Source organism: Sphaerodactylus townsendi, linkage group LG15 (assembly GCF_021028975.2).
Source record: "Sphaerodactylus townsendi isolate TG3544 linkage group LG15, MPM_Stown_v2.3, whole genome shotgun sequence".
Lineage (NCBI taxonomy): Eukaryota > Metazoa > Chordata > Lepidosauria > Squamata > Sphaerodactylidae > Sphaerodactylus > Sphaerodactylus townsendi.
Window position 1 is genome coordinate 37,321,158 of NC_059439.1, and position 14,462 is coordinate 37,335,619.

General features: G+C 48.8%; 1 protein-coding gene across 1 annotated transcript in view; it reads right to left on the reverse strand.

The window, feature by feature from the left end:
• GUCY2D (guanylate cyclase 2D, retinal) overlaps positions 1-14,462 on the reverse strand; it is a 54,060-nt gene that overhangs the window by 1,174 nt on the left and 38,424 nt on the right. The window contains 13 exon segments of the mRNA XM_048517135.1: positions 544-673; positions 780-865; positions 1,320-1,414; positions 1,695-1,793; positions 3,443-3,617; positions 4,606-4,798; positions 5,117-5,276; positions 5,619-5,780; positions 6,828-6,977; positions 8,789-8,945; positions 9,671-9,875; positions 10,806-10,876; positions 10,878-10,892. Of these exon segments, the coding sequence (XP_048373092.1) occupies positions 586-673; positions 780-865; positions 1,320-1,414; positions 1,695-1,793; positions 3,443-3,617; positions 4,606-4,798; positions 5,117-5,276; positions 5,619-5,780; positions 6,828-6,977; positions 8,789-8,945; positions 9,671-9,875; positions 10,806-10,876; positions 10,878-10,892 (1,656 nt within the window). The 3' untranslated portion in view covers positions 544-585.

A 14,462-nucleotide genomic window follows, 5' to 3' on the forward strand; every position in this document is an offset into this window, starting at 1 on the left:
GGCAGCTACCAGGGCTTCCGCAAGTCCACTGTTGTTCACCCCCTACTTGCTTATTGGAAAGCGCTCCAGCATGCTCCCGAGATACACTCTCTGCTCAGTGCCCTGGTGAGTGTGAGCAGTGGAAGACAGAAGAGAAGAAGAGTTTGGATTTATACCCTATCTTTCTCTCCTGTAAGGAGACTCAAGGCGGCTTACAAGCTTCTTTCCCTTTCTCTCCCCACAACAAACACCTTGTGAGGTGGGTGGGGCTGAGAGAGCTCCAAAGAACTGTGGCTAGCCCAAGGTCACCCCGCTGGCATGTCTTGGAGTGCACAAGCTAATCTAGTTCACCAGATAAGCCTCCACAGCTCAAGTGGCAGAGCGGGGAATCAAACCTGGTTCTCCAGATTAGAGTGCACCTGCTCTTAACCACTACACCACACTGGCCACAACCTAGCTTGTGCATCAGGTTTTTAAAAAAAAATACCCAGGGGCTGTCAATTAATGCTGCTTCTTTCAGGGACAGCAAACTGGGAACCTTTCATTCCCCCATCCCGGTCTTACCTCTGCCTCATCCTGGCCTCACGTGATACAGTCCCTCTTGGGCTAGAATGTCTGCCCCGGTCGCGCTTTCTGCAGCTTCTTCTTCCTGTCTTCTGGAATCTCCTCCATGTTAATACCGTGGGAACTTTTCCTGCAACAGGAAGAGGAAATGGCAAGGTCGTGAAGCGAGCTGCGGTGCCCACCACAGCAGCCCCATTCTCTTTCTAAAGTGCCCAATCTAGGTCCGGTTCACTTACAATCCCAGCAAATCAGGAGGCGTGGGTATGGGTTTATTAAATCCATCTCGGCCTATCAACCAATATGTGTCTTCCACACCTTTTCCCTGAAAGGAAAAGAGAGCTGTTAATTATTGGGGATGGGGGTGGGGTTAGGGTTAGGGTTAGGAAAATATATTTTTTATTTTTAAATTCCATCCAACAATAACAAAGAAGATAGCTGATGATACAATATCAAGATTATGCAAAAATAAACCATCGTTACACCAACATTCAACTTCTGCCCTGTGGGCCATCAAAACATTAAACCAGAACCGAAGTTATCCGAAGGAGGACCATGTGTTATGCTTCGGAAAGACGCCACGTTTTTACGGTGGCTGATAGAACTATTCCTTTGGAGACCTGTCGAGCCAGGGCGGGGCTTTAAGGTTAGGGTTAGGGCTAGGGCTAGGGTTAGGGTTAGGGTTAGGGCAAGGGCAAGATCTGGGTCTGTGGACACAACTTGGGGACAGAGAGAGCTGCAAATCTGGGGGGGGGGACATGGTGGGAAGGGGGAGATACCTTGAGCTCTGTTTTGCCCCGGAGCTCCAGTTTGTAGCCTTCTTTGAGCGACTGCAAAATCTGTACTGTACGTATGTTGACATGGATTCTATAAGCTGCAAAGACAAAAAGGTATGTGTATAGGGGAGAGGGGCAGTTTCAGGCACACAAGAACAAGTCAAGATTCCTGAACCAAAGTCATTTGGGAGAGGACCTGCTACCCTCTACAATCACAGAAGCCTTGGGGCCAGAGGTCTGCAACTCCTGGAATGTGTGAATCTCCAGTTCACGCCCTGGGCTCAGATGGGAAGCCCATTCAGGGTGCAGGACGGCGGGGGGGGGGGGGGCTGTCTGTGGAGCACAAACTTTCCCCCGCTTCGAATCGAGGGTACTCACGCAGGCCTGTGGACTCCATCCGGGAGGCTGTGTTGACCGTATCCCCAAACAGACAATATCGTGGCATAGTCAGCCCCACCACACCGGCCACACACGGCCCTGTCAAGGAGAACAGCCGCTTGTTGTGTCGGGATATTTGCAAGTGTCTGCTGCAACTCAGTCACGAAAGGGTTAACATGTTGTTGAGGTCACTGTTTTATGACCTGATCTACTGATTAGCTATTGGTCAGTCAGTCCGACTTTGCTTACATGCCAGTGGCCACGTAAGTCAGAGGTTATAAAGTTAACTCTTGTTTGGACACCACGATGCAGACCCCTTGAGGTAGATAGAAGCCATATGTACACCACCACAATGTAGCACACCAACATATCATTTCTTATTTTGTCTCCATGTAACCCTCCCTTATAGTTAGTGAAGAAGAAGAAGAAGAAGAAGAAGAAGAAGAAGAAGAAGAAGAAGAAGAAGAAGAAGAAGAAGAAGAAGAAGAAGAAGAAGAAGAGGAGGAGGAGGAGGAGGAGGAGTTTGGATTTATATCCCCCCCTTTCTCTCCTGCAGGAGACTCAAAGGGGCTGACAATCTCCTTGCCCTTCCCCCCTCACAACAAACACCCTGTGAGGTGGGTGGGGCTGAGAGAGCTCCGAGAAGCTGTGACTAGCCCAAGGTCACCCAGCAGGCATGTCTGGGAGTGCCCAGGCTAATCTGAATTCCCCAGATAAGCCTCCACAGCTCAGGCGGCAGAGCGGGGAATCAAACCCAGTTCCTCCAGATTAGATACAGGAGCTCTTAACCTCCTACGCCACTGCTGCTCCTTTTATTTAAAAGCAACTCCTTTTATATAAAAGCAACTGAGAATCTGTCTCTTCTGTTACTCTGCTAATATAAGTATTAAATTGCCTACATGTTTTCATGACTTCGGAAGACCATACCTCTAATTTAACAGCTCTTTCTATGGTTGCCAACTTCCAAGTTGGGCCTGGAGATCCCCCAGAACTAGAACTAGTTTTCAGACTGGAAATATCAGTTCCCTTAGAGTAAAAGCCAGCTTCAGAGAGTAGACCATGTGGAATACCACAAGTTCTAGGTGAAGGCCCTCCTCAAATAGTCCCACACATGGGCACTGTTCCCAAACCCCCAGGAACTTCACTGAACAGGATTGGCAACCCTAGTTCTTTTTCGTGGTGAGTGTCCAAGTTTCTAATCTGGAGAACCGGGTTTGATTCCCCCACTCCTCCACCTGAGTGGCAGAGGCTCATCTGGAGAACCAGATGTGTTTCCACACTCCTACATTCCTGCTGGGTGACCTTGGGCTAGTCACTGTTCTCTCAGAACTCTCTCAGCCCCACTTGCCTCACAAGGTGTTTGTTGTGGGGAGAGGAAGGGAAAAGAGCTTGTAAGCCACCTTACAGGAGAGAAAGGTAGGGTATAAATCCAAACTCCTCCTCCTCCTCCTCCTCCTCCTCCTCCTCCTCCTCCTCCTCCTCCTCCTCTTCTTCTTCTTCTTCTTCTTCTTCTTCTTCTTCTTCTTCTTCTTCTTCTTCTTCTTCTTCTTCTTCTTCTTCTTCTTCTTCTTCTTCTTCTTCTTCTTCTTCTTCTTCTTCTTCTTCTTCTCCTTCTCCTTCTCCTCAAACAAGGCAGTCATGCCTTAAGGGCAAATGGCCATGAGAAGCATCAGCACAAACAGGTAGGGCCCCGCTCCAAGAGGCATTCTGCCGCACCGTGCAGGGAGCCAGGCTTCGTCCTTACTTACCCGAGTGGAGGCCGATGCGAATCCGGACGGGCAGGTCTGGTATGTGCCGCATCCTGAAGCTCCCGACGGCACAGAGGATGTCCAGCGACATGTTGGAGATCTCAGCCGCGTGCCGGTTCTCATTGCGTTTGGGCAGCCCCGACGCCACCATGTAGGCATCGCCGATGGTCTCCACCTATTGGTAAAATGGCAGCCGTTTTGGGTGGGGGAGGCAGGAAAGATGGAAACAGGCAAAGCCCAGCTCTGCGAGGGATGTGGGAGGGTAGCAGAGAGGAAAGGGACAACCCCACTCGTCAAGACACCACGGAGGACCAGGAACACTGAGGCTGAGCCACGCTGGGGATTCTCAAGATCCGTAAAAATGCAGCTCTCGAGTGCTCCGTTCTCCCCTTACGCAAAAGCAAACCAAGCTCCAGCTACAGGACTGGCATCAGCAAATCCCGAGAGGAAGCAGCTGCCAGGGCCCAGGACATCTGGAGAGGCCCACTGCCACAGGCTCTCAACCTGCCACCTGTCCGTACCCGCATGCCCAGGTGCCCAGAGGAGGAGGAGGAGGAGGAGGAGGAGGAAGCAGTAGGTTTCCGATCTTCTTCTGGACAAGAGGTTGAAGTCTTACTCATAAGGAAGGAGGAAGAGGAGGAGGAGGAGGAGGAGGAGGAGGAGGAGGAGGAGGAGGAGGAGGAGGAGGAGGAGGAGGAGGAGAAGAAGAAGAAGAGGAGGAGGAGGAGGAGGAGGAGAGGAAGAGGAGGAGGAGGAGGATGCAGTAGGTTCCCCATCTTCTTCTGGACAAGAGGTTGAAGTCTTACTCATAAGGAAGGAGAGAAGGAGAAGGAGAAGGAGAAGAAGAAGGAGAAGGAGAGGAGGAAGAGGAGGAGAGGAAGAGGAGGAGGAGGATGCAGTAGGTTCCCCATCTTCTTCTCAACAAGAGGTTGAAATCTTACTCATAAAGAAGAAGGAGGAGGAGAAGGAGAAGGAGAAGGAGAAGGAGAGGAGGAGGAGGAGGAGAGGGAGAGGAGGAGGATGCAGTAGGTTCCCCATCTTCTTCTGGACAAGAGGTTGAAGTCTTACTCATAAGGAAGAAGAAGGAGGAGGAGGAGGAGGAGGAAGAGGAAGAGGAAGAGGAAGAGGAAGAGGAAGACTGCTAAGAGCACAGAATACGGCACCTTATAGACATCGTGGGAGCCAATGATGGCATCAAAGAGGGTGTAAAGGTCATTGAGAAGGTCGACCACCTCGATGGGCTCGCTCATGGCCGAGATGGTGGTGAAGCCCACGATATCGCTGAAATAGAGGGTCACCTCTTCGAAATACTCTGGCTCCACCGGGGCCCCCGTCTTCAGGGCCTCCGCCACTGACCTGGAGGGATTGCAAGCGGAAATATCAGTTGACCTACCTAGATACTTGGAAGACTGGAGGTGACCAAAAGTTTCACTGCATCATGCACTTCCAATAACGGCTATACTTTACGTCGAGGAGGAGGAGGAGGAGGAGGATGGGGGTACCACAGTACAACCGTCTCTTCCTCCATAATCACACAATCTTTTAGCAGGAGCCACCCAGGATCTCCTGGCCCACCTAGCTCCAGGACCCCTTTTCTTCTAGTCCAGAAGAGGAAGGGGAACCTAATGCCAGGACACAAGCTCCGGATCCCCACACACTCCAGAGCAGACTCACGGGGGAAGCATTTGCGTCAGCAACTTGTCCGTTTTCTGCTTCTCAATTTCCAACTCTTCCGTTCTCTCCCGGATCAAATCCTCCAAGTTGCTGGAGTACTGCTCCAACATGCGCAGCATGGAGTCGATGATGTTTGTCTTATCCTGACCCAGGTTGACACCTGAACCAGGAGAAGAGAAGCATCAGAGGAAGGCGCCCTCCCAATCCATTAGCACGAAGCCAAGGAGGAGGGTGGAAGGAAGCAAGGAGGGAGGGTGGGAAGGGAGGGAGGGAGGAGGAGGAGGGATGGAGTGGAGGGAATGGAGGGAGTGGAGGGAGGGAGGAGTGAGTGGAGGAGGAGGAGGAGGTGGAGGTGAAGGAATGGAAGGAAGTGGAGGAGTGGAATGGGAGTGGAAGTGGAGGAAGAGTGGAAGGAAGGAAGGAATGGAATGGAATGGAAGGAAGGAAGGAAGGAAGGAAGGAAGGAAGGAAGGAAGAACGGTCCCAGGCCCAGTCCCCAGGCCACAGCCATGGCCACCGACCTGGTCAAAATCTGGCCGATAAACGGCCGCCCGGCTGCCCGGCCCAGCACCAGCCATCAGCTGTATGCACTCCATCGGGGCCTGGTCCACTGACACGGAGGGTCGGCAAAGCGGCGGCGGCTTCTCCACTTTGTGGATGATGTCTGCCCAGATCGAAACAATGGTTTGGATCTGCTTGGTCACACTAACCTGTCTTCATCCATCCTGAAGTTCAGGGGTGAGCAGAGGCGTAGAGGGGGAATGGTGCCCAGGGCAAAACCTGCTTTGGGCGACCCCCCACACACACACACTCCCCCTGGCGCCCCACTTACCTGGCTGGGCTGCCGCTGGGCCCCCTCCTTGCCCCCCCCCCCCAGCTAGGATGCTTAACCATCTTGGGTTAAGATTACAACAGCAAAAAATCGTCTCAGGCAGGGGTCTGCAACCTGCGGCTCTCCAGATGTGCAGATGTACCCCCCATGCTCAGAATGGGTTGACCCAGAAAGGGGTGGAGACTCAAAGCAGCAAGAGGCTGCAGAGCTCATGTAGTTTGGAGGAGACGAGGCTACCAGACTCGGACCTTGATTTCTATAAGCCCTTAACACCTTGTTAAGGGTTTTTTTATGTTGCAATGGGTGAGAGTTCTCCTGGAACCCAACTTCATCCATTGGTGGTGGAATTTCCTGTTCACCAAGCCCTTGGAGATTCTTCAGGAGCCAACCCACTTTGCAAAGAAGAATTGGACTCTGGCAGTAATCAGTAGACTGTAAATATAAGGACTTGGAAATGCAACACCTGAACAGGACCCCTGACGGGTGATGTGAAAAATGTTGATGTTATATGTTAAGAGAAGTAGAAACCATCTTTTGTTTTTTAAAATTTGTTGTTGCAAACTTCCATTTCCAAGTTCTGGCCCTACAGAACCCACAGATAGAGGTTACACGTCGGATTCATGATTCCCATCAGCCTTCCTGCCACCATGGGCCAATCGGCCAGTGGTGGTGGCAGAGCTTGATGGGTAATTAGTAGCCTGCGCACATCTGGAGAGCCGCAGGTTGCAGACCCCTGGAGTGGAATTTGTGCAGAAATGTACAGTTTCTTGCCCCAAGTCCATTAGATGTGAAAGGGGACAAAAGGAATGAAAAAGGAAGCCGGGCCTTTCTGTTGAAGCCGAAATGTGGTCCAACCACTCATCCCTGTCCTCTGCGTACCTTCGGCAGCCATGTCCAGCATGCAGTAGGGAGAGGAGCGGCAGATGACTTCTTGCATAATTATCGAGATGCTGTAGACATCTCCCTTAAACGTGCCTTTCCGTTCCAACGACGAATCCCGCAGCAGCTCCGGGGCCGTCCAGAACCGGTCTAGAGGGGAAAACGGAAAGCAAATATCCAACTTTTTTTCCTGTACTTGTCCATCCCCTATATGCATTTTCTTTAGCTCCCGTAGTCCCATTCACAGGCAACCAGGACCCTTCTGTTGATGGAGAGTGATTCCACAGAGAGAAAGTGTCTTCCTAGGAACAGTGATGCCGTGAACTCCATGGCACGGGTGCCAGAGGGGTGGCACTCAGAGCACCCTCTGTGGGCACGCACAGAGTGCCCGCCCCCCCCCCCCCCCACGCACATCTAGTATTGGCTATCTGGGGTCAGCTGGGCTCCCGATTATTAAAGCAATTTAAATCCCTAAGACCCTAAGTTTTGGGGAAGCAGTGTAGGTAGGCCTGTTAAGCGCTGTTCAACCCCACTGATATTCATGTGAAGAACTAAAGTGCGATCCTTTATCTGGAAGCTTGATTGCTGGCAATGGGGCTTGCTTCTGAGTAAACCCTCCTAGGATCGTGATTCATCCATTGGAAGAGTTGCACAGTTGCTTCAAAGCAAAGCCACCGACTACCACCAAGCTTACTCCTGAGTAACACACGCCTTGGAGCCAACTGTTTTTTTTCTAAACTAAGACCTCAGTATTCAGGTTAAATTGCCATGTTGGCACTTTGCGATAAATAAGTGGGTTTTGGGTTGCAATTTGGGCACTCGGTCTAGAAAAGGTTTGCCATCACTGTCCTAGAATATGAGACCTCCTTTAATCAATGACAGATTTCTCTGCCAACGGAAGGCACTGTTGTATCTTCCATCTTACATACTAAATATTCACATGGGGCCCAATCTGTGGATATCTAAATCTGCAGCTCAGGGCCACAATGGCATAAAATAGATTTTTCTTGTAAACTTCGTGCACAAAAACCTGAAAAAAATACACTGGGAGATGTATTGTCGAAGGCCCTGAAGATGCCAGCTATAGATGCAGGAGAGAATGCTGCTAAAACACGGCCATACAGCCCAGAAACCACACAGCCCCACACTGGGAGAATTAAGCACCCCGCAAAATGTGTGAGGGGTGCATAAAGTACTGTTAAGTTGCAGTCGACTTATGGCAATCCAGTAGGGTTTTCCAGGCAAGAGACTAACAGAGGTAGTTTGCCATTGCATGCCTCTGCATAATGACCCTGGACTTTCTTGGTGGTCTTCCATCCAAGAAATTAATGTGCTATGTCCAAAACAATATAAGATTCACAAACATGCGTGGCACATTTATGGCTTGGCTCAAGCAATTCTAGGCTATTACCTGTGAGTTTCTTGTAAAGTATGCCAAATTGTTGGCTATTAGACTTATCAAACTATTATATCTCCATAACACAGATATATCTCCACTTTCAATCCAATTCATGCCACAATTGATGACAAGACAACCTTCTCTCAAGTCCATAATCATGTGTATTTGTTAAACCAACAATGTCCATAATCTTATAAATGTGCATATTAAGCGCCAATGTCACCCACTTGTGACTGCTGTAATACAGAGTTCATGGTACTGTAATGAAAATCCTGAATTGGTGGCTTGAATGACTTATAAATACTGTCCCAATTCAAGGGCAGTCAAATTTCTCATCATTTTCAATCCACTCTGTTGTACTTCCTTTGTACTTGTACTCCATTGCACTTGTGTATCATCTGTCATAGGCAGCTGCTATGGACTCTTCTGCGGCAGCTGTGGAACTTGGGAGTATCTCCTGGGGCTAGCAATTGAGCCCAGGAGCCCCATTGGTCCCCCCTCCCCCTCCCCCCATTCTACCTCAGCCCTGCCCTCCTTCTCTAGTCTCACTTTCTTTACTAACCTTTGGCTTTTGGTATTTCTCGGGAGATCTTCTGTGACTCGAGCAGCTGGTTGTAGCCGTGGTCCGTGACCTTCAGAACGAAGCGGCCGTCCACCACGCAGTTCCGAGACTTCAGCCGCCCGTGGACAACTTCTCTGTGGTGCAGGTATTTCATCCCCTAAAGGTGGAACAGAAGGGGTGAAGGCTTGCTCTCCACCTCATTTGATTCCTCTGACCTCCCTTTCTAATGCTTCCTGCATCTCCTAGAGGATAGGAGGTAGAACCTTTATACTCTAGATGTTGTGGATCTACACTCCTATCTGCCCCTGCCAGCATGGGCTAATTGACACATGCTGGCAGGGGTCAGCTGGGGAATTGTAGTCCATAACATCTGAGTGCCAAAGGTTCAGCCTAGCACGGTCCTGTTGATCACACCCACCCTTCTTCCAGACAGTCACACACATCTCTTGGACAAGACTTCAAAACCAACCCCCCCAGATGTATTCATAGGAATAAACCTAGTATTTCTCTGTAACAAGCTCCCTTCTCGAGAGAGGCAGGCAGGTATGTAGTGGTTAAGAGCAGGTGCAAAAAATCCTAATCTGAGGGACTAGGGTTTTGATTCCCCTCAGCTTCTGCCACTTTGAGCTGTGGGGCAGGGCTGATCTGGGGAACTACTAAGGTAGGGAGATGAATACTCTGCAGCCTAAAAGTGGGCCTCTCAGGTGGTCTTTCCTGCTTGTAGCCTCTTGTCTGCATAACAGGCGGGTTCCTCTATGTTCCCACCAAAGATAACCCTGCCCAACACAACGTCAGCAAATCCCCCTAGATCCCAATTAGACATATTCCAGCCCCCGGATCCCAAACCGACCACTGGGATCCCTGCTCTAACCCTGCCAGCACCTTGACGAGGTCCAGCTTAGCAAAGATGACTCTGGAAACATTCCAGTCCAACTTCATGTCCTCAAGTAAAGATGAAAGTCTTCGAGGGCTTTCCTGGAGCAGTGAGAACAGTGCTCGAGAGACTATAGCAAAGATCCCAGCCCTGGAAAGAGAAGCCCAAGAAAAAAGGTTGAGCGTTTTCGTGTCAAAAAAGTAGATCCTGGAGCTACAGACAAGAAGAAGAAGAAGCAAAGCAGAAGCAGAAGCAGCAGCAGAAGCAGAAGAAGAACAAGGAAGAAGGAAAAGGGAAGAGGAGGCTATAAGAAAGTATAAGGAGGGAAGCAGAAGAAACAAGAAGGAGAAAGAAGGAAGAAGTTAAAGAGAGAAGCAAGAAGAACAAGCAGAAGGAAATAGAAGAAACAGCAAGAAGAAGAAGGGAAGACAATAGAAGGGCAAATAGCTGATGGAGGAGGAGGGAGAGGAGGACATGAATGAGGAGGAGGCCAAGAAACAAGAAGAAAGAATAGAAGCAAGAAGAAGAAGGAAGGAAGAAGAAGAAGAAAGAAGCAGAAGAAGAAGAAGCACAAGAAGAAGAAAAGAAGAAGAAGAAAGAAGAAAAAGAAAAAGAAGAAGAAAAAGAAGAAGAAGAAGAAGAAGTAGAAGAAGAAGAAAGAGGAGGAGGAGGAGGAGGAGTAGTTTGGATTTATATATCTTCCCTTTCTCTCCTGTAAGGAGAATCAAAGGGGCTTACAAGCTCCTTTCTCACTTCCCACCACAACAACAAAATCACCCTTAGTGAGATGGATTGGAGCAAAGAGAGAGCTCCAAAGAACTGTGGACTTGCCCCAAGGTCACCCAGCTGGCATGTGTGTTGGAGTGCATGCTCTAATCTAGGTTCACTAGGATAAGCTTTCTCCCATAGCCTGTGTTGCAGAGCAGCTTAATCGTAAACCTGATTCCTCCAGATTAGAGTGCACTCCTAGCCACTACAATTCACAAGGCTAAGTAAATGGGGATAGATGGGAGGAGATCAGGCCCCCCTGTCAGAAGGTGAGCCCAGCAGGGGCTGCGTGTAAAACTCCACCTCAAGGCTCAGCCCATTATCCCAGTAGCGTAGGGTCCACTGGCACACTGGGAAGTGAGGGCAGGAGCTTACCTTGCAAAAACTGTTTTGGTGGTGGCAGGTCTGATTTCGGGTGTGTTTGTATCTCCGGGAATTTCTTCTAGCCCACACCCAGTCACCCTCTAGAAGGGGAAAAACCTGATTTGGAGGGTTATCATCAGGACTGGAACCAAAGTCCTTCTCTCCCACTCCCACCCTAGCTAAAAAAGACCAATGCAGGGAAGAAAAAAAAGGGGTGAGTTGTTTTTAAAAAAGGAATTTAAAAGAAAATCGACAAAGCACAGCCCTGCAGAAGCCAGGAAGGGATCAGTCCATGTTGGGAAAGTAAAGCAAGCGAGAAGCTCTTGACCCCCGAGAAGAAAGTCAGCGGGCAGCCTACAAACCAAGGAGAACAGCTCTTTCTCTTAACGCCCTCAGCTTCTTCATTTTAATCAGAGTAATTGTAAACCCCACTGATGTCCTCGGTAGCTTTCTAGGATGGTCCCAACTGCACTCCGCCACTCCCCTAAGAGCCCTAGGAAATTGGCCAAGCAGGCCTGGCTTCCAGCCTGTACCTGCTATCAGGTGCGTGCACACCTTTGCATACCTTCCTCCAAAGAGACAGGGGGAGGGCCGGAGGCCTTCCAGATCAGGAAGTCTTTTTTTGAGCCTGTGGGTACTCTCTTTGATGCAAGGACAGTGGGCACAATCAAACAATAGATGACTGCAGGAGACAGAGCCAACCACCAAATATCAGGGAACAAGACGACAGATCAGAGTTACCCTTCAACCTTTCAGGGAAAAGCCCCTGTTTAGCAGGATACTTGTTAGATCTACATAGCCGATAGCCAGTAGCCCAGCAGTGCTAAAGCCCCAGCTAGCCCTGCCGACTTTCTGAAATCCACACGCTATAGACACCATCAATGCTGGACTCCCTGTCCCTTGACTGAATCTGATCTGGATCAGAGGCAGAGAGGGGACAGACAGCATTAACGCCCACACGTTTTATTGACTTAGTACCATGGACAGAGTATAATTTGTGGCATGACAGAGCTAGATTCAGATCAGCCATATAAGGAAACCCATTAGAGTGGCCCTCAGAATCCTCTCAGCTCTTAGCCCTAAGTGTCCTGTCCAGACAGGGGAAGAAGACCATGTTGGATCTGTGTTAAAGAAGAATTAAGAAGAAGAAGAAGAAGAAGAAGAAGAAGAAGAAGAAGAAGAAGAAGAAGAAGAAGAAGAAGAAGAAGAAGAAGAAGAAGAAGAAGAAGAAGAGGAAGAGGAAGAGGAAGAGGAAGAGGAAGAGGAAGAGGAAGAGGAAGAGGAAGAAGAAGAGGAGGAGGAGGAGGAGGAAGAGGAAGAGGAAGAAGAGGAAGAAGAAAAAGAGGAAGAAGAGGAAGAGGAAGAAAGATGAAAGAAGAAGAAGAAGAAGAGGAAGTAGAAGAGGAAGAAAGAAGAAGAAGAGGAGGAGGAGGAGGAAGAAAGAAGAGGAAGAAGAGGAAGAGGAAGAAGAAAAAGAAGAGGAAGAGGAAGAGGAAGAAGAGGAAGGAAGAAGAAGGAAGAAGAAGGAAGAAGAGGAAGAAGAGGAAGAAAGAAGAGGAAGAAGTCCATTCAAAGTCCTTTCACGGAAATAGGATTAATAACTACAGGTATGAAACCTAGCCCGTTTCTCCTCACTCCCAAGCAGGGTGAAAACTCAAGAGCTAAAACATACCCCCACTAAGTCCCTGCACTGGGACAGAATTCAGGGGCACCCATCACTGAGCCCAAACTTTTCTTTCCCAGGACCCTTAGCCTCAGCCTCCCCTCAAGGAACATCTGAGGGTCTTCCACATTTATTAGGGTATATGAGAATAGAGCTGTCCCTCACAGCCCGAGACATGTAGGTCACCCCCCACTTCCCCTCTCTGTCCCAGGGATAGAAGAGGTAAAGGGAAAGTGTGCCAAGGGGAAATAGAATTTTTATCAGCTATGGCATATGTTTAACTGCTCCTCAAACAGCCGGCTGCCCTGAGGTTTTGTCAAGTCAGCAAGAGCAAAGGGACTCTGCTTGGGTATTTTTGCTTTCCTGGAGCCACCAATTTCAGGCCGGGATGAAGGAAATTGCAGCCAGGTTCTATTTAAGGTTGCCAGCAAGCTCGGAGGGAAATGTCTCGATCCCTTCAATCTTGGTTTAATGCATGAAAATGGGCAGCTCAAATCCTTCAAGGTGTGGACCTTAATAACACCCTTCTTAAAGGGCAGGGCATTTTTCTCCAGTCGGTTGGCAACCAACAGCCAAGGGCTGATTTTGCTGTCCAAGACAATCCATCGGTGGGTCCAACAACACTCCATTTCTTCATATATATTTTTAAGTGAAATAATTTAGGAATAAGCCGAACAATTGTTCTGTAGAGTAGATTTTATTTTCAACGTACTACGTGTCACTTCCCCGCTTTTGAAATAAACGTCCACAATCTTTTTTAAAAGTCTAGAAAGACATCTCGAGCATATCAGCGAATTGGAAACAAAACTGAAATGTCTGCACTGCGTTGGACAGCTCGTCCGAAAAGCAGTTCTATCATCGTGGGGATGGGAGAGGTGGAAAATCTTGTTTTTAAAAGTCTCTCATGGGCTAAACGGGTGGGAGCAAAAAATCCACTAGGACCATTAAAAGCCACACAGCCTCCGTGCCCACAACAGCCAGTCCTGGAATATTGCCTGTCTGAGCAAATTCCCTGGGAAGTCCAAAGATCCCTTGATGGGGCCCAGCTGTCGTTTCTCCTGTGGTTTCTCTGCAGCAATGGATTCGTGGCCAATTCTTTCTCTCCAGAGAGAGTCTTGTGACCTTGCATTGTGGGTCTTAGAGACCCAGGTCCCTAAAGTTCTCCCTCAGAAATTGCAAGTCCACTTCAACCCAATGGAAACCTTAATTCTACCCTGCTCTAAGTCAGCACACTTTTTAAAAAATATAGCAGATCTAAAGTCATAAGCTAAAAACACTTTCAAAACAATTCCCGGACCATTTGCACACTAACGACTCCTCCGGGGGTTTGTAGCATTTGGTGTGGAAGGTTTTTCCCCTTGGAGCATCAGGAGATAAGATGAAGCTTGTTTCCTGCTGCTCCAGAGACTAGGACCAGGAGTCATGGGTTCAAGGTGAAGGAAAAGAGATTCCACCTAAACATCAGGAAAAACTTCCTGACTGTCAGGGCTGTTTGACAGTGGAATGCACCACCTCAGAGGAGAGTGGTGGAGTCTCCTTCTTTGGAGGTTTTTCAAGAGAGGTTAGATGGCCATCTATCAGAAGTGCTTTGATTGTGTGTTCCTGCATGGCAGGGGGTTGGACTGGATGGCCCTTGGGGGTCTCTCCCAACTCTACGATTCTAATTACCCACTCCCCTTTCCCTGCTTTTCGCTTGTCTTTCTTCTGATATCTGCTGAGGGGCGGCAGCTACTCTCTGCAGAGAGTAACTTAACATATTTTTTTCTTTTCATTATTAAAAAGTAAAATATGATTTTAAGATTAAGTTGGGAAAACTTAATTATGCTTCATATGAAATGCAGATTTCTCCCTGCTCCTGGCCAAACTGAACTTATAGTTCAGCACTGAAAGTTACACTGGGTATTCTCTTTCAATTTTATTTATATTATAGATCATTGGGATAATTCAAATAAAAATTGAAATTAGGATCTATAATGCTACTTTCCCTGAGTACCTAGCCCGGGCTC